Raw genomic sequence first — 25,313 nt, forward strand, 5'->3', positions numbered from 1 at the left:
CCTGAGGGTTGCAAGCCCCGAAGCCAGGCGCCCCCTGTGACAGCGGCAGCCGGGAGAGACCCCTGCTTGGATCCGAAGTCGCTCCGGCTTGAGCGTCTGTATCCCCGCCCCTCAGGCGGGCTGGATGCTCCCAGCCTGCGGCGTGATTCCCGCGGCTGTCGCGCTGCTGAAACTGGTGCGGGGAGCGGGGGTCCTGTAAGTAAGCCAGAAAAACACCCCCGGGAAGCCTTGGCCCGGCTGTCCTATGGGTGGTATAAAACCCAGTGGCTTCTTTAAATGGGAGCCACAGATCGTATAGGATGCCGCCTCTTCGGTCCCGTTCCCCCATCTATTTACACTGAGCAGTCGCTGGTCGAGGTGGGATGTGATGTGTCTCGTCGTTCATTGGCGGGGGAGGGGGTGACGGTTTAAATAGTAACCCGTTTTCCTAGGTTTAATCTCTACCCTACGGACCTCAAACAGCGCCCGTGGATACACCCCTGTCGCTTGTTCCCTGTATTAACGCTGCTTTTTTAGTGAACTAGATGATTTATTAGAAAATAGTACAAAGATGCTTACTATTCTTCTCCTTCTGCTGAGTGGGATTACTATGCTATCCCCGCCGTGCTCCTAGTTTGGTTTATTCAGATAATGGAGTTAGCCCTACACTGATGCCTTGGGCACTAGACTGCATTCACTGACTCCTTTCTCCTGGTTCTTTCCCCCTGAGAAGCATCACATCTGTTCTGCTCTTTCCTCAAGATGCTTGCTCAGAAATGTGAGAGTAGCTGAATGAACTGATGTGACCCCACTCATTCTGTACTGTTACAGCTGGGAAGTATGATGTAGTAGAGCAGCATAGACACTTGGCTTGCCTCAAATGGTATGCAAGAAAGTTAAGGTGAATCAACTAAAAGTGTGAATAGAATGAATATAAATTAAAATGCTTTCACTCGGGAGCAAATGTTGGCAGTATTTTCATCTAAGGAGGATTAAGTTACAATAAATGCATGCTGCCGGCTGGATATGCGTGGCTCTGCTAATCAATTGCGTGGCACTTGAATCTTTCCTGGGTGGCTGCCCAACCGCACAGCTTACATGAAACACAGGGTAGCACCTTCAAGTGCAACAGAGATCAAGGTGCTATTGTGCTAGGCACTGTATAGGTACATAGTAAGAGATAGTCCCTGCCCTGAAGAACTTTTAATCAAAAATACACAAGACAGTAGATGGATGGGGGAAAAAGTATTAACCTCATTTTAGAAACGGGGAGCTGAAGCATAGAAAGAAAAAATGATTTGCCCAAGGTCACATATGAAGTCTCTGGCAGAGCTGAGTTGAATCCAGGTCTTTTGGATCTTTTCCCATAGCCTTATCCACAAGCTATCCTCTGTCTATTTCTCAGTTATATATTATTTGTAGTTATTCCACTAAAATACAATAAATATATTTTAAACTCACTAACCAAAGTGAATTTATATTGTATTTACAATCTTAAATTGTAATTTTAAAATGTATTTTGAGTACAGTCTAAATTGACACTCTTTAGGGGCCTAACTATACCTCAATAAAATGGTAAATCATTAGTTATTCCTGTTGCCGTTTTGGGATGACTCCAGTTTCTATTCTTTTAGATTTGATGCTTTAGTCATTTCTGGTGTATACTGTTGCCTACGTATGTATTTCATAGTGGTCTTTGATTCAGTAGAATGTATTGACGGGTCTGAGCCTGAATGTCAATCTCAGGACAAAAAGAAAAGGAGTACTTGTGGCACCTTAGAGACTAACAAATTTATGCATCCGATGAAGTGAGCTGTAGCTCACAAAAGCTTATGCTCAAATAATTTGTTAGTCTCTAAGGTGCCACAAGTACTCCTTTTCTTTTTGCGAATACAGACTAACACGACTGCTACTCTGAAATCTCAGGACAGAAAATCTAGAAAAGGATTTGAAATATTTAAAAATCTTCTCTGTAACCTGGTTACATGCCCAACTGTAAGCAGCCATGTGACTAAGTTCATTCAGCAACAGCGGTCTGCTATCATTGTCTGCACAGCTTCCCCAGTGTCCCACTAGGTGTGGGACATCTTCCAGAGACATACTGTAAAGACATGAAACTGTGTGTATAAATAAAACTCCACTAACTTAAATGTTATCAGTTCCTTCTTGCTGTCTATTTTGTCTTTCATCTCCTGTTTTTGTTTTTTTTTTCTTCCCCACTTCATTTTACAAGCCAATGTAGCATCCACTTGTGTGTTCTCTTCTTTCTGGTTCTCGCCTGTGCCCTCACCCTTTTTAGGCAGTCATTGGCATTCTGCTTCATCTGAGTGCAAACTTTTCATATCTTGGGGAAAATGTTATTTCTTTCCAAATAGGTGTGCCACTAGACAGCTAGGCTTTATATTTTTAAAAATCTTCCCTAAGGCACCCAGCCATTTACAAGACAGTGCAAGGTTCAAACTTTTGACTTCTTCAAATTAAATACCTACTGAAGATTATTTATTGAACACAATTGGTGTATTTTGTGTCCAATAAAGGAGGGATTCTACACAATTAGATTCCTGTCCAAAGCAGCTTTTTTTTATAGCACGTATGTTTTACATTTTATTAGGGCCTCATGGACCACATTGTCTCTCACTTCCAATCACATGGACCACTTCCCCTCCCTTTAGCAAATGCATAACATTCCTGTGACAAGTTTCAGAGTAGCAGCCGTGTTGGTCTGTATCCGCAAAAAGAAAAGCAATACTAGTGGCACTTTTGAGACTAACCAATTTATTTGAGCTTAAGCTTTCGTGAGCTACAGCTCACTTCATTGGAGGCATGCATTCCTGTGACAAATTGCTTTTAAGGAAAAGTAATGTTAGGAAATAACTTATGTATCTTTAGTTGTCTTCTAAGAGAGGTCTTTTCCCTTTGGAAAAAAGTTAATCACGCTCTTGCATTTTGTTCTTCATTTCCTCTCCCTCATCCATCTGTTCTATTCCTTTTCTTCCCCCCTGCTCGTGTTTCCCTGCTCCACATGATATACTGCCTGTCTGTCTTGTTCCCCTCTCCCTTGGTCATTTCTTTCCTACTGATGGCTGGAAATTTCATTTCCATAGGTAGCTCTCAACTGTGAGGGCTCCCATTTCCCTTTATGGAGAAGTGGTTCCTAAGAGAGGCAGCAAGGGTGGTACCCTGTTACTTCCATTTGCTTCTTTGTAATGAAGAAGGAAGAGCCTAGACAACTGCAAAAGCACTTGGAAACCACGAAAAGGAGTGAGGACAATATAAATTGCCTGCTGGCTGTGCATCACCAGTGGTCAACAGAATACAATTGGAAATTACTGTTTTAAAGGCACAGTGATTGCAGAATAGTAAGGCTGTCAAGTGATTAAAAAAATTAATCGTTCAATTAATCGCACTGTTAAACAATAATAGAATATCATTTATTTAAATATTTTTGATGTTTTCTACATTTTCAAATATATTGATTTCAATTACAGTACAGAATGCAAAGTGTACAGTGCTCACTTTATATTTATTTTTTATTACAAGTATTTGCACTGAAAAAAAATCCAAAAGAAATACTATTTTTCAATTCACCTAATGCAAGTACTTTAGTGCAATCTCATCATGAAAGTTGAATTTACAAATGTAGAATTATGTACAAAAAAAGGCATTCAAACATAAAACAGTGTAAAATTTTAGAGCCCTCAAGTCCACTCAGTCCTACTTCTTCTTCAGCCAATCGCTCAGACAGACAAGTTTGTTTACATTTGCAGGAGATAATGTTGCCAGCTTCTTGTTTACAATGTCACCTGAAAGTGAATACAGGCATTCTCATGGCACTGTTGTAGCTGGCTCGCAAGATATTTACATGCCAGATGTGCTAAAGATTCATATGTCCCTTCGTGCTTCAGCCACCATTTCAGGAGACATGCATCCATGCTGATGATGGGTTCTGCTCAATAACAATCCAAAGCAGTGCGGACCAGCGCATGTTCATTTTCATCATCTGAGTCAGATACCACTAGTAGAAGAAGGTTGATTTTCTATTTTGGTGGTTTGGGTTCTGCAGTTTCCACATTGGAGTGTTGCTCTTTTAAGACTTCTGAAAGCATGTGCCACACCTCATCCCTCTCAGATTTTGGAAGGCACTTCAGATTCTTAAACCTTGGGTTGAGTGCTGTAGCTATCTTTAGAAATCTCACATTGGTATCTTTGCATTTTGTCAAATTTCAGTGGAAGTGTTTTTAAACGAATAACATGTGCTGGGTCATCATCTGAGACTGCTATGAAATATATGGCAGAATGCGGGTAAAACACAGTTCTTCCCCAAGGAGTTCAGTCACAAATTTAATTAAAGCATTATTTTTTTAACGAGCGTCATTAGCATGGAAGCATGTCTTCTGGAATGGTGGCCGAAGCATAAAGGGGCATACGAATGTTTAGCATATCTGGCACGTAAATACCTTGCAATGTCGGCTACAAAAGTGCCATGCAAATGCCTGTTCTCACTTTCTGGTGACACTGTAAATAAAAAGAGGGCAGCATTATCTCCCGTAAATGTATACAAACTTGTTTGTTTTAGCAATTGGCTAAACAAGAAGTAGGACTGAGTGGACTTGTAGACTCTGAAGTTTTACATTGTTTTGTTTTTGATTGCAGTAACAGTTTTTATGTAATGGGAAAAAAATCTACATTTGTAAGTTGCACTTTCAGGACAAAGATTGCAATACAGTACACATATGAGGTGAATTGAAAAATTTTTACAGTGCAAATATTTGTAATAAAAATAATATACACTTTGATTTCAGTTACAATACAGAATACAATATATATGAAAATGTAGAAAAACATCGAAAATATTTAATAAATTTAAATTGGTATTCTATTGTTTGTGTGATTAAAACTGCGATTAATCGCGATTCAGTTTTTTGAGTTAATCGTGTGAGTTAACTGCGATTAATCAACAGCCCTACAGAATAGGACAATACAATGTGGAAAATCAGAACTGGGAGCAATCATTGTCGCCAGACCAATATATAGAATTAGAAATTTCTTGAAGGGGAGTAATCCATCACTAACTGTGCAGTTGCCTTTTCAGCATGTTTTGCTAGGCTGAGGCTTTTTGAAATACCAGCTACTTTATTAATAGGACCTCCAGGATGATGAATGTCTTCTTTATTTTTAAGATGGAGGAGGATACAGAGATGCCAGTGGATCAGGCTGACTCTGCTATTGAAAGTGGTGACATGACAGAAACCAAAAGCAAGTGAGTGTCTACAATTAAAATAATAATTTAAAGTACCTAAAGAAATGCACCTTTTCCAGTAATAGTTCTTCTATTTTGGGGGCCCTTTTTGTGTGAAATATCCCTTTTACAGGCATGATGGGTTGATTTCCATATTAAGCTTGCTTTTTAAATTCATCTAATAAAGTAACTAGCATAGACATTAGTGTCTTTATAAGGGTTTGCATATAAGTCTAAAAGATCCATGTGTAGGGTTTGCTGAGATGTATATTCAGGTATATTGCTGTATTTTCACTTTAACTAGATTGACAGTTTACTAAAAACCAATCAGGATGCATATTCTGTTTCAAATGAAAACACCAAAAACTCAAAGTGTAATTCTTCTGTAGACTAGACTACTTTTTTAGAATAGTCTGAGAAACCATTTTTATCTAAAAGTACTTGGTTTAGTGAATTTATATTAATCTAAAATTCTTATATTAAGAATTCTGGTCAGATACTTGAATTAAGAACTTCTGTGCACCATAACACTAGCTGCTTACTTTACTTTTTGCTTTCCTGGGATATGTTTGAATATGCCATATGTTTTCAAATTCTGTCTTATTTTCCCTTTTCATCTGTGGCTGCCTTCCTGGTAGCTGCTCACTTCCAATCTGGCCCTAAAATTTCTTTCTAGTATCTTGAAAGTTATATTAACTTCTAGTAGACGCTAAATTAGTCCATTTGGTGTTCTCCAGTTTTTCCTAAATTTGAGAACTAATACATGGAGTAGAAAATGCTGGTATCCTTTTTCTTGTGGTATGACATTTATTCAGAAATGTTTTGTCAGTCCCTTAAATTTGTTTGCAACTCCCTGATTTTTGTAGCAATTGCTAATATTTATTATCATGATTGTTATATACAAAGTGGTGGTGTCTCAATTACAAAATTGAAAAAGGTCATGGTATAAATGTGAAGCAAAATTTGCCCCAGAGCAGAGCTTTATGTGACCCCCCCCCCCCCGAGTGAATTTCACTGACAGAAAATGAAAATTTTAATCTGTAGGTAACTCATGCTCCCCAGAATATTCATGTGCAGTAGCTCTCATCATGACGGTTCTAATTTGAAGCAAATGTAGAAGTGTAATAAATGCTGTTCAACATATACTCAATTAGGGCCTAATCCAAAGCATGTTTTTCCATTGACATTAGTCAGCTTTGGATCATGCCCATGCAGCAACAGGATTACAATCAAAGAAGAATGCATAGTTTAAAAAAACGTAGAATGCAAGTTTAAAAAATGCAAACTAATAGGCATTGTGCAGTGTGTCAGCGGGCCGTTTATATGGAACAGTTTGTTAATGGAGATGTAATTTAGTTATCAGAGCAAAGGTAATTGCCTTCTTTTGTTTCCTGCCTTTACATTCAGGGGACCAAGAGGTCGGGGCAGAGGAAGAGGTGGCAGAGATTTTGGAAACGAGGGACAGCTTTCATATGTCAGAGGGAAAATGCGAGGCAAAACAATTAATGGCATTGGGCCCATGAGGTAATACCTGGCAAACTAATAATTTTTTATTACATTGTTGACTTTCTCAAGAAGGGGCATTTTATGGTAGGTGGACCAATCTGTAACGTAAGGTAAACACTAAATTTTACAAATAAAACGGAATGCTTTCAAAGACAATTATGAATGGTTAGGATAGCCTTGACATATATTGTTGAAGTTAAGGGTGACTTCGTGTAAGTTAATCTGTATTTTCATAAATGAAGCTTTCAGTTGTGAACTTCTCAAAGACATATTTACTTTTGAAATTAATGTCTTTTGGGTGGGAGTGTTACTGAAGAGGGAAAAGAGTTTTGGTAGTCAGATTCTATCAGGAAAATAGGACAGCTTTTTATTATTAAACAATGCCTTTGTCCTACTCTACTCTAGGAATTATTTTTGATCTTCTGTGGTAGACAACATATCCATAACTGTACAGCACTTAAATATTTGTGGCACTTTGAATGTGGATGTATTGGCTGTCATACCTACAGATGTGTTAACGGTTATCGCAGGCTCGTAGCACAAGGTGTGTATATAAGTCATATATACTTACTTAACATGCCTATCTCATTACTGTATTTAGAGATACGAAATTAATTAAAGGACATGGAAACTGATTATTCTTTCTCTTTCATTGCAGTCACAGCTTGAAAAGTAAAATAGTCTAATTGCCCCTCTTATGTGTCCATGTGCAAATTTCCTAAAAGCAGTTCTTCATTAAGGAGACCCAAACTGTGTAAACTTGTGTGTGTGTGTGGTAGAAGGTGAAAATAAAAGCACAAATGCATCTCAGATGCTGCAACTCTGTCTGATGTGGGAGTGAGTTGGAGCGGGGACCTGCTGATCTCTGTGGTGGGGAGATAGTTGTAAAAGACCCTATTCTCGCTGGAGGAATTTCCCCTATAGACAGTTTTGCAAAATAGTGTCTCACAAAACCCAAACCATGGGGTCTTGCAGCTAGACAGATTGGGGCACCTGCTCTCGCTCTCACCAAAAAAAAAAAAAAAAAGACAATATTATTGTCAAAATATTATTACATTCATTTCCCAGATTTGAAAATTCAGGCACAGGTTAAATGACTTGCCCAAAGGCACAAAGGTGATCTGTGGAAGAAGAGTTGAGATTAAAATTCAAAGATCTTGTCTCCAGCCCTCTTGCACTAACCACTCACTACAACATACTTCTTCCAAACAGCACTTGTAAAATAGGGATGCCAGGAAGAGCGCCCTCAATTACCAGTGGTGAAGTTGAGAGGGAAGGAAAAAAAAAAATATCCCTAACATCTACAAAAGGAAAAACTCACCCAGGCATAAAGCGATTGTAGTTTTGGAAAAAAACAACAGAGCCAAGAGTCTTACCATAAAGAGGGATTGTGGAACAACAATAGCATCTTGCTGCAGTGTTTTGCCCTGGAGGGCAGAGCAGGAAGGGGCCATCATTTTCTCTTCATGACCCTCTTATTAACTGTCGAGGGCCCGAGCAGCCAACTCAGGAGTCTGTTGCAGGGACCATGATTACCCAATCAAAGCCCTCTTTCAGGAACTGTCATCCCTTTGGTTGAGTGATGCAACAAGGCAGCACAGCAGGTGGGATCTAACCTTCAGGCCTCACCCTACAATCCCACCCTGGATGGGAAGGCTAGCATGCCTTACAGAATATGGAGGCTCCTTATTTTTTTGTCTTTCCTTGGGACCCTACTGTGACGGGTTCTCTCTTCCCCCCTGGGGTGCCACCTGGAACTGTTGTGCATTGACTCACCAGCCTGGGCTCCCTTTACACTGTACTGCTGTGACAGGCCCTCAGGCAGGCCCCTCCAGCACACATACAAGTAGGGACACACCCAGCTGCAGCTACACACAGATGCTGAGATTAGTTCTGCATGGGAAGGCTCAGCTAAGGCACGCCCCCTTCTGGAGTGTAAACCCAAAATTATACCGTCTTGCGCTGCACAGGGAACTGTACAGCATAAGCTCATGAAATTTGCCCCCTCTTTCAATGTGGAGGAAGATATACAAGGCTTTCTTCCCCCTGTTATGATTTCCACACACTGGTTTTAGACAAAACAGAAACAAGATTATTAACTACAAAAGAGAGATTTTAAATGATTATAAGGGATAGCAAACAGATCAAAGCAGATTACCTAGCAAGTAAACACAACGCAATCTAAGCTTAATATACTAAAGATATTGGATATGAGTAGCAAATTCTCACCCTAATTGTTGTTTTTGGCAGTTTGCAAAGATTCTTGAGGGCAAGCTGAACTTTCAGCTTAAAACTCCAGGTATTCCTTTTACAGGCTAGAAATCCCTCTAGCCTGGGTTCAGCCCTTCTCCCCTAGTCCAGGCTTTGTGTCTCAGGTGTTTCCGGCAGCCTTCTTGGGTAGGGAGTCAGTGAAGAACCATGATGATATCACTCCCCTGCATTAAATAGCTTTTGCATATGGCGGGAACCATTTGTCTCCCCTCTTGGTTCCCATGCCCGGTCAGGGGAAAAACACTGCTATTCCAAGATGGAGTCCAGTACCAGGTGACTTAGTTACATGCCCCTGTATGGGGACAGCAGCCATGACTCAGAGGCTGTTTGTAGTGTCCTCAGGAAGGCTCCCCAGTGGGAGATTAGCATCTTCTAAGACCTATTGTTTTCCCTAATGGCCCTTTCCAGCCAGCCATCTAGACTGATTGCATTCTGTCTAGTGGGCGTTCCCCAGGTGTAAACACATTTGCAATAGATGCATAGACAATATTCCTAATTTCAGATACCAAAATGATACATGCATACAAATAGGAAATCATATTCAGTGAATCATAACCTTTTCAATGATATCTTACATGGCCTATCGCATAAAATACATCATAGTTAGGCCATAATCATATCCTAATAATATCACTATGAAGAATATGGGGCATAAGCCATTAATTCTCATTTACCTCCACAGACAAATTTACTCTAAACAATTCTTCCTTATGGAACCAAGCTATGTACATTTCTCTACATAGTTGTAAAGTGATGCTTAACACAAAACCTTTTGGAAGTAGGAAAGGGGAGCTATAATGAATTTATCTTACAGTTGTCTATAGCACATAGTACGTAAGCACTAGTGAACTAGACTTGCATGAAATATGTATTACCCTTTTATGAAAAAAGAACACTTTAAATTGCTGGCCACTATAAACCTATAGAAACATGAAGCAAAAAGGGTTAAGAAATGTCAACCCAAAATGAGAGAAGCAGGAATTGGAACCAGTAACCTATTCAACCATATGTTGCTTTAATAAAATTAAAAAACTATTAACACTTAACTTCAGTAGCCCAGTAAAGAATCACTCTATAGAAAACAGGTAACATTACATGTAACTTCCCTTGAAAAAGATGGTAAGAAGCTGGGGAGAGACTCCTTGCAAATAGGTGATTGTTTAAAGATTTCTATAAAAAAAAGTTCTCTTTATTTTCGTTATATTCATTTGGAATTCCATTCTTCTCTAATTTCAGTAAACGCTGTATAGTATTAGTAAGTAGTCATGTTTTTTCTTGAAGCTTGGCAGTAGACATACATCTTTTGAATAATGTTAGACAATTTATTCATCCCTTCTTACAAAGACAGTTCCAGGAGCAGTTTTTACAGTCTTCACTTTATATTATTGTATCATTATAACTGTACAATGAAATAAATACAACTTAACTTTCAGATCTGTACTGAAAACAAGTGTCTTTCCAGATGTGGGATAGGAAGAATGTATCCATATCCTGAGACCCGAGGCCAAAGAGGAGGCAGAGGGAGGCCACCTTTTCTACCACCCTCACCCATGGGAGGAATGATGAGAGATCCTTTCTCACTTCCAGCACCAAGGTTAATTTTGAGAACATTGATAGAAAGGTGTTTGTTTAAAAATGATGGATGTGTACTGCTGTAGTCCAGTTTCTCTAAGTGCGAAATTGGTTCACATAGGAAGAATCCCAGAGTGTTTGTTTTTTGATGCAGTATGAGATTGTTTGATTGGACTTGTCTGTGCAGACATGGACTTCCTCCTCCACCATCACTACCAGGACCAATGGGCTTCAGAGGCAGGCCACCTCACTCCAGAGCCAGAGGGATGCTGCAGATGCCAAGAGGTCGTTTCCCTCCACCAAGAGGGTAAGAATGTATCTTTGTCTTGTCTTTTTAAAATTAATTTTATTTGAAATCTAGAATTGCAGTAATTTTAAAGCTGTCTCTTGCAAGTATTAAAATCAGGGGCCATATCCTATGTAAACATTTCAGATTCCATTGTTGTAGTAATTTTAACTGCTGTGGAAGCCTTTTAAGTATGCATGAGATTGCTAAGAACAAAATAAGTTTAAATCCAAATTGTAATGTAGTGTTGTCTCTTTTGTTATTTTAAAGAAGTTATCTTGAGGGGAAAAACAATTATGATTTTATCCTTTTACACAGCTTTCCCAATGGACCTGGTGTACCATCCCCTCCGCCACCTGGACGGGGCCAGAGATGGCTTGGACCGCCAGGTGGCAGACACTATTAAAGAGGCTTATTCTTTAAATTGTATAGCAGGGCGCTTTCTTGTTACCTTAAAACCATTTGAAATGGCTGGACTAAGAACTGCCTATAAAACATTAAAGATGGCAAAGAATATTAATTGAACTTAGACAGCTAATATTTTCCAGAAGCCCTCATGCACCAGTTGGGAAAAGCCATATATTAAAAAAAGTCTGTGACTCCTTGGACTTTTTTCAAGCATATCCTTTTTAAGCCTAGGCTTTATGGACACTGACTCCTGCACACTAGATGTAAAAGGAAAAACACATCTGTTACAATAGTTTGAGTCTTCATTTAATATACAGAACTCTGATTGCTTTTGACAGTTGTGTGCAGCTTGTTTTAGTGTAGAACATGAATTTGTTTTAATGCTATGATTTTGTGTGTATAAACGAACTTTTTTTAAGGGTTTGAAATCACTTTCAAATTTTATAACAGTAAATGCAGCCAACTGCTTAATATTTGGGAAGAGTATACTGTACTACATTTTGAAGTGTTACCTGTAGAGCCCTGCAAATCCGTGGGAATCTGCTTTCTATCCATTGATATCCGCAGACCAGGGGTCTGCAGCACGCACTCACTGGAATGGAGAGGCTGTCATCCAGCCTGCAGGCTCCAGCTCTGCTCTCTAAATCACGCAGCAGCGAGCTGGGCATTCTGGGAGTTGTAGTCTCCAGCTTGCTCAGATGGAGGAGGTAAAGACAACTCCTAGAAGGGAGTAAGCCAAGCACCATTTTGAAGGTGTGGTTGTTCTTTAAATGAGCAGGCGGCAATAGCTATGTGCATTAGAGCCTCTGCAACTGTGTAGAGCTGTCTGAGCCCCGCACGGGGAGGGCGGTGCTGCATAGAAAGGCCCAGAATTGTAGCCTCCCTGCCAGGAGCAGGGAAAGAGGTACGGCGGGGCGGAGCAGGTGGCAGGGCAGGAAGTTTCTGGGGAGAAGTAGGGGGTGGTGGGGTGGTTGAGGATTGGGGCTTGACACAGCCCTGTGTCACTGCTGTGCACTTAGCTGTAAAGCTGTTTAGAGCCCTGCAAATCTGCAGATATCCACAGACTATTTTTGCGGCTGGGATGTGGATATACCTTTTTGTATCCATGCAGGGCGCTAGTTATCTGATACACTAAATGTAATGGTTAAACAGAAATCTGTGAATGTTAATTTTGAAGAGCGTCAGTAGTTCATGAATGAACTTAAAAAACAACTGTGGACTGTGTTTAATTTTATGATAATTGTTCTTTGTACACAGCTTGACCTCATTGTTTAAATGTCCAGTTGTGTAAGTAATTGTAATTTCTAAACGAAGTGTGTAACTGAACACTTGACCAATTGTGTAGTACAACTGGTGTATGCATGTGCATTACCTACAGCATAAAATCAAGTTAAATTGTCAGTTACTTCAAACTATGCTAACACACAGTATTGTTAAAAATCATAATTGTACGTGCTGTGAAACATATGGATCACTGTATAATCACCCTAACAGTTAATTTAATTTCGTTAATGTGAAAAAAATAATTTCAAAATAGTGAAACCTGTAACTTTGTGTTGCTTGTTGCTGTTGAAATGATAGATGTAATTCTAATATTTTGAAACAGTGCTGTTTAACTTCAAGGATGATCACAATCTGTAAATTATTTTAATCCTTAAAATGTGCTGTGTTCTTTTGTGGTGAGGGCTGAATTAAAATTTTTTTAGCAGTTTGGTGCAGTTGGGGCTTTTTAACTTAAGCAGTCCCTTCACTGGGTCCAAAGACTGCAAGCAAAATATAATATATGAAGAAAGCAATAAATTAAGGTATGATAGTGCAAAAATAAGTGGGTATTTCCCACTTTACACCTGGCTTCCAGTAAATCATTATCAAAATTCTTAAAGTACAATATTTCACTGGTAGTAAATTTATAGCTGGTTTATAGCAATTCTGATTGAAATTCTGTACTTAATTTTTCCTGAAAGCTAATATTTACCTTTCACATTTTATTCTTGAAGAAATCAGAATATTTATCCTATATTTAATATTGCATACTGGGGCATGCGTTTATTAAATATTAGTCATTTTGGCCAGGATCTTTACTATTAAGTAAAGCTTTTTGTGCATGTTTTTTTTATTTTATTTTATATACATATTTTATAAAACATAGTGTTAACCTCTACCTTACTGTAAATGACTTGATTTACAGGTTTTAAATCTAATTCTGTTTGTAGTATGGTGAAAGAATTATGCTATTATTATCTTCTAAAGGGTAAGATAGTCACCCTTTGAGGCCAATTGGAGATGGTATACAGGCCTTTCGGAGAGCATACGACAAGCCTTATCTGAGGTGAGACCATTTTAAAAACTTCTTTTTATCACCCATAATTTCTCTGTCCTTTACAGTATAAAAAATTATTTATGCAAATTTTTCTGACAAATGCACATGTGTTTAGTAACTAGTTTAGTCAAGAGAAAAAGTGGTGAGAACTTTAGTATTAAAGCTTCTGTTCTTTATCCTGTGTTACAGCATATGTCAAATAATAGTTCCGGAGTCAGTTACTATAATGTCCTTCGTTTGTTCTAGTAGTAATTACTAAATTTAGAAACTGCTTCACTTTTTTTTGCTATTGAGACCTGTATTTTGAACTCTTGGAATTTTTGCTATGGGGAGACTGAACAGCAGAGCTGAAATTCAAGCTGGAAGTTCTGTTGAGTTCAAGGAGCAAAAGACTGGTATGTTCATTATGACCCTTAATTTCTTATACTGTAATTACTGTAAGGTACAGTTAGTAAAGAATATTATAGAAGCACTTAAGTTTTCTGCACAGAACTACAAAACTTTTTAGGAAAGAAGTATTAATACTGTACATTAGAATACAGAATAGAAACCAGTGATGACTTCCAGTTGCAAGTGTGTGTATAAATAGGTAGTGTCTCTTATTTTAAAACTGATATTCAGTGAGAAAGTTTTCTTGTCATCTACATTTTTCTTGTTTAAAACAATAAACTTTAAAACATTTTGTTGTGATCCAAAATTCAGCATTTACACAGGCTTCCTGAGATATACTGTTCTGAAGTAAATTGAAAAGGAGTACTTGTGGCACCTTAGAGACTAACCAATTTATTTGAGCATAAGCTTTCACAAAAGCTTATGCTCAAATAAATTGGTTAGTCTCTAAGGTGCCACAAGTACTCCTTTTCTTTTTGCGAATACAGACTAACACGGCTGCTACTCTGAAACCTGTCCTGAAGTAGTAGTTAACACCAAATTTATATAAAAATAAACAGTAGAGCATGCATGCTAAAAAGTTAGCTTAATTGATGACTTACAGAACTGCATGTTCTTGCTATGTGTCCTGTTTCTAGTGCACCAACTGGAGAAAAACAAAATAAAAAACCCCAAGGGGTCTTTTCAGATAAAGTTTCAGTATAACAGTAAAATAAAACTAAATTGAGAGAAGGGATTTTTCAAAAAAAAATAAAAAATTGTAAAGTGGTTTTCAAACAGCAAGGAGGATTTGGTCTATTGTATGTCCATTTTCTTCTTTTAAAGTGTTATGGTAAGGACTTCTGAGGTTAATTTTTCAACCCCAGATATATTGCATGAATATGAGGCTGTGATACATCAGGGATCGGCAACCTTTGGCACATGGCCTGTCAGGGTAAGCCCCTGGCGGGCCAGGCCGGTTTGTTTACCTGCTGCGTCCACAGGTTCGGCCAATCGCAGCTCCCGCTGGCTGCGGTTCGCTGTCCCAGACGAATGGGGGCTGTGGGAAGGTTGGCCAGCACATCCCTCGGCCCGCTGCCGCTTCCCTCAGCCCCCATTGGCCTGAGACGGCAAACCGTGGCTAGTGGGAGCTGCGATTGGCCGAACCTGCAGACGCAGCAGGTAAACAGCCCGGCCCGCCAGTGGCTTACCCTGATGGCCACGTGCCAAAGGTTGCCAATCCCTGGGATTCATTAACAGAAAATATCAGACAAACCAAATTGTTTTCACAGATTTGAATGAGAAGCAAGTAAAAAGACAACATTGTTTATAAAAGCCGCTATGTAAATTCATAAAGTCTGTTTAGTGTACTAGGATTACCATAATCTTCTGAGATTTGTGCACTGAGTACTTTGGCAGAAGATATTGAGCAAAAGTAAATTTTATCTTTCATTTCCTCTCTTCTTCTCCCCCCCCCTTTTTATTTTACAGAATTCAGTTTTCTTTGAAAAGTTTGTCATGGCAGATTTTTTGGCAGCAAAACTAATCTTTCTGCTTCTTATCTCTAATTTCTCAGCAGATGGACTATCACCATTTGAAGGAGCATCTAGTCAAAATTATAAGTATCCTAAAGAACTCTCTGCACTGGTTGCGATAAACTCATTCAGTAATGAGGTCACCCTTTTGTAGGGCAGGGATTATGAACTACTGTATAGAAAGGTGAGATGCTAGATTTTTTTTTATTTTTTTTTTTTTGTAGCGGCTTGGGAAAAAACACCATATTTTTAATAGCACTTATTAAAAAGCTGTTCACAGTTTTCATTATTTCAAATTAGCAAGAGCTTGCTTTTCTAATATCTAAAAGTTTGAGAGTAATTAGTGCGTAATTAATAAAAAGTTTCAAAGAAGAAACTAACACAAAATCTGATATGGTAGGGACAGCTGTCACACAGATATCAAATGTTGATTGTATACTGTCAAGTAATATTATATGATATTAGTTGGATAGATTTTCTTCTGATTTTTAGAAGTTGCATTGTGTCACGCACTGAGGGCACCTAGGCTGCATCTGTGACCGACTCAGTTCCTTCTCAGCTACCTCAGCCTGAGATGGAGCTGTAATGTTTCTGGCTGATTTTGTCTCAGCTATTCTCTTGTACAGCTTAGCATTTGTAGAGCTGAGTTATGAGAGGATTTGTTTTGTTTCTGTCCCTCTTTTTTCTGGGAGACTTATTTTCCTAGTGGGGCATGCCCAGCTCTTCCAGGCTTCAGATGTTGCCTCTCTTGTTGGGAGGCTATCCCAGTAAGCGACAGCCATTCCCAGAGTGTCTGCTGCCTGGGAGAGTCACATATTTCCTAGAAATGCAACTTCTGCCTGGCCCTCAAATCCAGAGCAAGGATTGAGAGAAATTGAGGCTGCTACTGATGGAGCATTCCTTTCAGCTTGCTTCAGAATCAGGCAGGAGACTGGCCATGTACATCTGTTTCTGGGGAGATCCAGCACCCCTTCAGCTTTGGCATAGGTACCCTCTAAGAAGGGGAAGATTATGGAGGCCTCAGAGAACGCTCCAAGGAAGAGGAACTCAGACTCTTATCATAAGGAGGCAGCTCCCAAAAGGCCCTGATCCCTGGCTAAGTCCATGGTGTCAGAAGCCTCAACCTCTCCGCTTGGTACCATCGCGGTGAAAAACTCCGCCTTTGGTACCACTGGAAAGTGCCGGGCCTGTAAGGGAAAACATGGCTCCAAAAGGACCCTGGTATTGTCTACAAGAGAGAAAGAGGGCAAAAATAAACACTTCTCCAGACCACTGCCGCTGAGCAGAACTCTGGCTTGAGGACCTCCCCAGTTGAGACCCTCAGTGCCATGCAAAGTGAAGTGCTAGGCACCTTCAGCACCTACTTCGGTATGCTCCATTTCAATGGTACCATCTGCTTCGACTACCAAGCACCTCTCAGTACTGTGATGATAATCTGAAGATTGGAGTCTTTCTCCAGTACAACAGGATTCTCTTTTTCTGCTGTTGCTTTCCTGTTGGAGGATATTGAACAGTATGAAAGAGACTTCTATATAGGAACTCACTCGCTCTTTTTTTGATGCTTATAGGGAAGATCCCTGTGCACAACAAGGGTGGTGGGACCAATCTTGGATGCCACTCCATCTCCCGTATGGCCCTCCAATGGCCCTACTGGGATCCCTGGGCTTCCTGTTGGCAGCAATTTGCCAGACCACCAGCTCTGTCATATCAAGAGGTGAGAGTTCTACAGTCCTCTCCCCAGCCAACCCACCTGAATGATGAGGCATTTGAGGAGCAGGAAGTTAGGGCTGATAATGAGGCCACCCCCAAACCCTTTGTCTCCAGATGAGGTGGTCATGCCTCCACTGCTGTCCACAGTCAACAATTTCCAGCAGTTCCAGGACCTTATAAAGAGAGTCACGGACGCTTTCCAAGTACCACTCTAAGAGGTCAAAGATTCTCAACACAAACTGCTGGACATTTTGCAATCAGCAACACCCACTGGAGTTGTCTTATCCATTAATGAGGTGCTCCAGGACCCAGCAGACTCTTTAGCAAACACCTGCTACTGTTCCACCAATTTGAAAATGGATAGATAGGAAATATTATTGTTCCATTCTCCTCCCCTCTCACCCCCTCAGGTCTCAGAGTTTTAGTTCACTTAATTCTCTGGTGGTGGATGTAGTAAATGAGTAGAATAAGCAATAGTACTCTAAGTATATCCTCCATAACAAGGACAAAAAAAGATTAGACTTCTTTGGATGGAAGTCTTATTCATTTGTGACACTGCAGTTTTGGATTGCAAATTGTCAGGTGATCTGCAATTGCAATAAAGAGCTGTGATGACTTACGAAATGGCTTTGTGCGCTCAATGTAGAAGGCTTGGGCACGCCTGACGTCCAGAGAATGGAGCATTCGCTCTCTGTTACTGGCATGTGGCTTAGGAAAGAACACAGGTAAAAATATGTGGTGGTTCACATGAAACTGGGATACTACCTTTGGTAGAAACGTAGGGTGAAGGCGTAGCTGCACCTTGTCTTCATAAAAGACTGTATGGGGGGGGCCTGGAAGTCAGTGCTGTGAGCTTGGATACCCTTCTGGCTGAGGTTATGGCCACCAGAAAAGCCACTTCCCAGGAAAGGTAGGACAGAGGGCAGGTTGCCGTGGGCTCGAAAGGGTGGGGTCTCATGAGCATGGACAGGACCGGGTTGAGGTTCCACTGGGGATTGGGTTGTCACACTTGGGGATAAAGCCTGTCCAAGCCCTTGAGAAACCAAGCCCACCATGGGATTTCCAAACATTGACCTTCCTGCTGCCCCTGGGTGGAATGCTGAAATGGCAGCCAGGTGTACTTTGATAGATGATATTTGCAACCCCTGCTGCTTTGGGTACAGTAGGTAGTCCAAAACAAGGGGAATTGATGCTTGCTGTGGAGGGCTGCCTATCTGCAGAGACCAGATGGAAAACCGCTTCCACTTTGTCAGGTATGTGGCACGAGTGGAGGGTTTCCTACTTCCCAGCAGGACATCCTTCACTGGGTCTGAACACTGAAGCTTAAGAGGTTTCAGCCATGCAGTTTCCACGCCGTGAGGTGGAGGGACTCCAGGCTGGGGTGTTGTAGACAGCTGTGGTCTTGTGTGATGAGGGCCAGGCCCATGGGAAGGGTTACTGCTCTGTCCACTGAGAGGTTCAACAGTGTGATGAACCAGTGTGGCGGGGCCACGCTGGCGCTATGAGGATCAAGGAATCCCTGTCCCAGCAAGCCTTGAGGAGGACTTCGTGTATGAGAGGGAAGGATGGGAATGCGTACAGCAGGTGACTCATCCATGAAAGGTGTCAGTGATGAAGCCTGGGCTGTAGTTCAGAAAGAAGAACCGCTGGCACTTCCTGTTGCTCCGTGTCGCAAACACGTCTATGTGGGGAAAGCCCCACCTCTGGAAAGTCGAGAGCGTGATGTCCACCCTGAGGGACCATTCTTGACTGTGAAACAAGCAGTTGAGGCGGTCAGCTAGCTCGTTTTGCACTCCTGAAGTGAGCGATGCAGAAGTCCCACAGCCCAACGGCTTCCTGGCATGGGAGAGGAGCAAGCACCACCATGTTTGTTTATATAGAACATTGCTGTGGTGTTGTCCTTCTGCACCGACACACATGCATCCTGAAGGTGAGCCCTGAACTCTTGGTATGCCAGACGAACCGCCCTCAGCTCCCTTACATTGATATGCAGCAATAGTTCTGGGTTGGACCATAGGCCTTGGGTTCTGATATTGTCCAGATGTGCTCCCCAACTGAGTGCTGAGGCGTCCGTGACCAGCGATAGCGGAGGTTGGGGTTTGACTGCAGCCACCAGTGGAGAGACTCGAGAATGCGAGGTTGGAGGGTAACTAATCTGTCCAGTGGCTCCCTGCTGGGCCTGTGCACCTGCGCCAACCACACCTGGAGAGGCCAAAGGCGCAATCTGGCATACTAGACCACATATGTACAAGCCACCGTCTGCCCCAGCAGTTTCATGCAATTTCTGGTAGTTGCCGTGGGTAATCGGCGAAGGTTCTCAATGTCCCTGAGTGCTTGGAAGCACAGCTCAGGCAGGAACGCCCTGGCTTGCATGGAGTCCAAGAGAGCTCCTATGAATTCTGTTCTCTGTGTTGGGGCTAGTGTGGATTTAGGTACTTTCAATATGAGGCCTACCATCCTAAGCACACCTGCTCTGCAGCCTGTGCTTGCAACTTGGCCTTGATGAGCCAGTCATCCAGGTACGGGAAAACTTGTACCTGATGTTTGCGGAGAAAGGCTACCACGACTGCCATACACTTCGTGAATATCTGGAGAGCTGCCGAGAGCCCAGATGAGAGCACCCTGAACTGGTAGTGCTGGCCTCTGACCACGAAGCGAAGAAACTGTGGGCCAGGGTAATGGAGATATGAAAGTACACATCTTTCAAGTTGAGGGCAGCGTACCAGTCCTCCAGATCCAGGAAAGGAATGATGGAGGCCAGGGAGAGCATGCAAAACTTCACTTTCTTTATGAATGTGTTACAGTCTCCCAGATCCAGGATAGGCAAGGGCCCACCCTTGGCCTTGGTGTTGAGGAAATAGCTGGAGTAGAACCCCTGAACTCCTGAGGAACCTCCTCTGTTGCCCCTAGATCAAGGAGTGATTGCACCTCCTGCAGAAGTTATTGTTCGTGAGGAGGGAAGAGGGGTGGGAGGGAACAGAATTGGATAGAATATGCCATGTCCACTGTGCTCAGAACACAGTGATCTGATATGATCTGGGACCAAGCACGGTAGAAGTGGGATAGTCAATTCACAAAGAGGGGTAAAGATCTGAGCTCGGTACTGGTGCTCCGTCCTCGGGTGCATCTTCAAAAGTTTGGCTTCAGGCCAGAGGGCTGTTTCAAAGAACCCTGGCCTTGTCCTGAGGAGTACTGGCAGGCGCCTCCTATTATTCCGCCCCTCTCCTGGACAAGTCTCGTCTTGGAGGCCCAGACTAGAAGTGGGACAGGGGCTGAGGCTTAAATGGCTTTCTTTGGGGTACAGGGGTGTGGATCCCCAAAGACTTTAGCGTCACCCACGTGTCCTTCAGACTGTGCAAGCGAGAGTCTATATTTTGGGCAAACAACCCCTTACGGTTAAAGGGCAGGTCCTGAATCGTGTTCTGAACCTCTGGTGGTATACCAAACACCTGCAGCCACGCACTGCATCTCATTGTGATGGCAGTGGCCATCGTCCGAGCCACCGAGTCTGCCGCATGTAACACAGCCTGGAGGGAGGTTCTTGAGACCACCCTGCCTTCCTCTAGAAGCTCATTAAACTCCTTGCACAAGTCTGGCCCAAAGTTTGAGAACCACTGCCTAGAGCAGGGATCAGCAACCTTTCGCACGCGGCCCATCAGGGAAATCCACTGGCAGGCTGGGACGGTTTGTTGACCTGCAGCATCCGTAGGTTCCGGCAATCACAGCTCCCACTCTAGCTGCAGTTTGCTGTTCCAGGCCAATGGGGGCTGTGGGAAGCAGCGTGGGCAGAGGGATGTGCTGGCTGATCCCTGGCCTAGAAAATCTAATTGCAGTAGATTTACTCCACCTCTTCCAAAAGTCCTTTGTCTCTGTACTTATGAATGTTCGGTAGATAAAATATCATTAATTTCTTTTTCATGTATTTATTTTTGTGTCCTGAAGACCTAGTGTCTGCTTGGTTTTAGTTAAGAGATTAAAAGATCCCACTTTTATTCTAGATGTATTCCTGACTGCTGAACAGATGACAGAAGAATCATATTATTTTTAGAAACAGATTTGTTGATAATGAGTTCGATGTGAATATCCTAGCAAAATCAGGCCATTCAGTAAATGAAGCTCTGTGGCTGGCACCGTAAGCTTTATTGACACACAGATTTAAATTTGTGTGATTTCCCTCCAGCTTTGCAACACACCATCTTGGCTCTTTTTATTTTTCTACTAAGAGCTGCTACAGCAGAACTTCCCCCAACTAGAGAGACCTGTCTCCCTCCCCTCAGAGCCGATTGCCTGTATTTAGCAGAGTGGTAGGGGTTGAAATAACTGTGTGCACCTTCCAATTGGAATCCGTGTTTCCCATCAGTCAGCTAGGAATGGAAGGAACATAGAGGGTACTCGAGGGCTAAAGTTATTGGGCTCTTTCTGTCTGACAGCTCTTTTTAAGAGGTCACATATAGAGAAGAAAAAAGACTATGCCCTGAAAGTTACATTACTTTCCTCTCCCACACAATGGCCAATGAGATCAGAGCCCTCCCCACCATACAATTAAGTAAGGTTTTCCTTCTCCCCAGCACACAGTGGGTTGTGACTGAAAGGAGCCCACTCATAAAGGAGTGTGTCTACACTGCACTCTAGTGACTGTAGGGGTCTAAAAGTCACCCTCCCTCCCACTTTAAAGCACAGCTCTGATGGTAGTCAGTCCCGCGTCCCTTTGCCACCACACACTCCACAGCAGTTCTTATGGCTCCTTCTGTTGCTGCACCCTAACAATCCAGGTCTCAGCTCCATTTCTGTAGGCCTGCTGAAGTGCAGAGTAAGTTATTTACCAGCTCTCTCTGGCTGTGGAAGAGAAGGGTATTAAACCAAGCCTGCATCGTAGGCTACTGTGCTAATCATTCACCCACTTCTTCAGGAAGCCCTCTCAATCTTCACAGAAGAAAAGAGAGGAAAAGGATGAGCTTCCACTTAGAACTGATTAGGCTGTAGTGCAAGAGCCTCATTTTCACAGCCCCCATAGAAAAAAGCCTTTTACACCTGTGATTAATATACTTGTGTTGAGACCAAGTTAATACCATTATAACATGTGTCATCATTTGACACTGTTAAAGATAATTTTACAAGTCCTTTTTCTTAGGCTTGGTCTACACTACAGACTTATGTCAGTGTAATTGTGGTGCTCAGAGGCATGGAAAATCCATGTCCGAGTGATGCAGTTATACCAACCAAACTCCCGCTGTAGACAGCACTATGTTGAAGGGAGAGCGTCTCCCGTCAACATAGCTACCACCTCAGACATGGAGTACCTACAGTGTCTGGAGAAGCTCATTACCAGGGGCAATGTCTCTCCTAAGCACTGCTGCAGTGTAGACAAGCCCTTATTGTACAAGCAGTGTAATTCTGGGAGAAATGCTGTATTCAGTTTTGTGATACAGGTATTTTGGGGGACCTGGCAAGTAGCTAGAGAGTTTGCTCTTTGCCATAGTCTCTCTAGGGTCCTTTCTTGATGCACAGTTGCTGCTTGATAACAGTGTTGGTGTCTGATCTGAGATCTCCTGTGTCGTGTTTGACAACACTGTTCAAAGGGTATACAGCATAAAAGTTTCACTAGAAAATATCCAGTCTGTTACTGATTTTGCCTCCCAGCAGAAACTGACCTGGCCTGTAAGTGCCCCAGGTGCTCAGCTGACTGGTAAATACTAAAACAAGTCCTGAAAGTTCTCGTCAATGTGCTTTTACTATCAAATTGCCAAGTATAACAAGAGAAGATAAATGTAACCTTTTTCAGGAGACTCCCCAGCAAAAAATATTTTAAATAAAATTTAATAGGTCACATAAGAGCTCTGAGATATGTGCTTCAAATAGCAACCTCAGTGACAGTAAATTCACAAGTCCTGTGGTGCTTATGCACAAATAAACCATTACTGTACATCATGATCTGTTCATGTAAATTTATCAAGTTTTGGCCTCACAGGACTTTGAAAAGAGAAAAACAGAGACAAAACATTTTCACAGCAGTCCAGTCTTTCTGCTAATTGCCTGGAGCTGGGATCCACACTCACTGATAATTAGTGTAGCAAATGACCTGTCTCATCATAATTTCTAAGTATTGTTTGTAAAATTAAGACAGGGTTTGAGGTTGGATAGAGAGTAACTCCTGTGAGAAGATGCTGTGTTTAAAATGTTAACAGGCACAGGATGAGCTTCCGTTGCTAACAGATGTGGAAGAGCTTTAGTACATGAAGAATTCATGACGTGCTTGCAGTTTCTTCTACTGAAGGTAGCTTGTCCCAAACTGGCTTCTGAATATGTTCTGGTAGTTTCTCTAATTTGGTCTAAAAACAAAGCAAATAATTACATCTACCAATCTGCACCTTAGATGTGACAATTCCCTCATTTAGAATACATTATTTTGCTGAATACATATTTACCCAAATCAAATTACAAATACCTATTCAGGTACACGAAAGGCCACCAAGTGGCAGAAGCCATTTTAAGAATAGTACAGCTTCCATCCCTTCTTCATCTTGTGCTTTCCACTGTTTGGATCCCTTGCTCCCTAGAGAACTCCCGTTCTCCCCAGCCCAGAGTCTCTGCACATTCCCCCCTGCACATTCCAGAAATTACACTTGCTATTAGTCCCAGCAGATATCATTTGTCATCTGATTAATTTTAAAACTAGACTCATCCCACAGCTCCTATTAGAAATTCAAGAAAGCAATTCAATTATACCTTTTTTATTTCCATGGCAACCCCTTCAGGTAAATTTCTTTGGATGTATTCCAAATAGACATCAGCTGTACTGCCAGTTAAATGTTTTAACTAAAACACAGAAAGTGTTTTAAAAATGAAAGTAGCCATATTTTCTGCTATTAGCATATCACTGTATAATGATATAGGCATACACTGATGGGAAAATTTCCTCAGAGTTAGAGAAGCTAGAGCACAGAGGTTCAACATTCCCTTCACGACAGGCAAAGAATTAGCATCATCTTTGCACTCTCACACTCACGCACAGTTAGCAGAAGGTACTCCCAGACTAGGGGTTTGCCTAACCTGTATTCTGCAACTGTAGAAACACATACAACCTTTGTTTACGTAGAGAGCCTCCTGGGATTAACTTGTAGTTTGATTAGTGCAGCCTATATTTAGAAAGGCTGCTCCTGGGTATTATATAACATCCTAGCATCCTAAACTAGGTCAGGGCCCTACTATGCTAGGCACAGTACCAACACTGACAATCTCTTCCCCTCAACACACAACACGGGTGGTGGCCAGTTATTTTTGTTTTTAAGAGGAAGGTAGTTATTTTTAAAGGCAACTGTGAGGTGGTTTATCTGCCATTTTGTTCTAATTTTTTAATATAAAAGATACAATATGGAAAATGGTGCGCTCAGAACCATACTTTTCAGTACTATTATTTTAATATAAGGTGCATGAAGTGCATCCAGTATAACAAGTATTCTCTTTAGTATCCACTGAGACAGGATTAGGAAATTCTGCATGCTGGGGTTAAATGTAAAATCAGTACACACATTTTTCAGGAATTTTAGTGAGTGTCAAACATTAAATGCTTGACAAAACTGCATTTTCTACATGTGAAGTTCTATTTCAGTTCTCTCCTTCCCGCAAATACACTTACTCACCTCCAAGCATCTATAATGTGTCCTCATTTCATACTGAACTCTGTGCTTCTTGAAAATGTGTATTGACTTCAGAAGGGTGAATCGTTCTATCTTCCTGGGAGGTTCATGTCTAACATGCACAATCATTTAAACACATTATTGCATATTTTAAATCACATTCATACCCCTTTTAGATCAACTAATGTTTTCAGTATCTACATAACAACCCACCAGGATTTAATGCCAGGATCCCTGCTTTAGTTGACATTTGCACAAGTGAATGAGGCAGCGTGAAAAGTACCAGTGTATTTTGGTATTGCAGCCACATTTTGTCTTAATAACTATTAAAAGACCCGAGGGGAGGGACGGGGGGGACAGGACCAATAAATTCAGCTAGGTTCTAATGATACCTGGGGGGATGCTTGCACTGTCAATGATACTGTCCTTACAGGAAGTTTGAAATGGTACTTTAAAAAAATACCCACAACCCTGGGCAAGA

General features: G+C 41.5%; 2 protein-coding genes across 7 annotated transcripts in view; one reads left to right on the plus strand and one right to left on the minus strand.

The window, feature by feature from the left end:
• On the plus strand, nt 1–25,179 carry LOC144930431 (uncharacterized). Its single transcript, XM_078852281.1, has 7 exons — nt 1–195; nt 5,160–5,239; nt 6,626–6,742; nt 10,458–10,589; nt 10,755–10,874; nt 13,512–13,976; nt 15,527–25,179. Exons 2-6 carry the CDS (start codon nt 5,160–5,162, stop codon nt 13,519–13,521), a joined length of 459 nt encoding a protein of 152 aa, XP_078708407.1. The 5' UTR covers nt 1–195; the 3' UTR covers nt 13,522–13,976; nt 15,527–25,179.
• The window catches only part of MRPS10 (mitochondrial ribosomal protein S10), an 11,323-nt gene continuing 9,006 nt past the window's right edge, over nt 22,997–25,313 (minus strand). For all 6 annotated transcript variants that reach the window (XM_073339044.2, XM_073339040.2, XM_073339038.2 and 3 more), the window contains 3 exons: nt 24,836–24,944; nt 23,922–24,011; nt 22,997–23,524 (listed from right to left, as the gene is read on the minus strand). In XM_073339044.2, the coding sequence (XP_073195145.1) occupies nt 23,438–23,524; nt 23,922–24,011; nt 24,836–24,944 (286 nt within the window). In that variant the 3' untranslated portion in view covers nt 22,997–23,437. The remainder of the gene's footprint in view (nt 23,525–23,921; nt 24,012–24,835; nt 24,945–25,313) is intronic.

The sequence above is a fragment of the Lepidochelys kempii genome, chromosome 3, assembly GCF_965140285.1.
Source record: "Lepidochelys kempii isolate rLepKem1 chromosome 3, rLepKem1.hap1, whole genome shotgun sequence".
NCBI classification, from domain to species: domain Eukaryota; kingdom Metazoa; phylum Chordata; order Testudines; family Cheloniidae; genus Lepidochelys; species Lepidochelys kempii.

Excerpts from the sequence above, each read along its gene's own strand:
- LOC144930431 (XM_078852281.1), top strand. The coding sequence starts at position 5,160 with ATGGAGGAGGATACAGAGATGCCAGTGGATCAGGCTGACTCTGCTATT. Across the intron at positions 5,240-6,625 it reads ATGACAGAAACCAAAAGCAA|GGGACCAAGAGGTCGGGGCA; the intron begins GTGAGTGTCTAC and ends CTTTACATTCAG. Across the intron at positions 6,743-10,457 it reads AATGGCATTGGGCCCATGAG|ATGTGGGATAGGAAGAATGT; the intron begins GTAATACCTGGC and ends GTGTCTTTCCAG.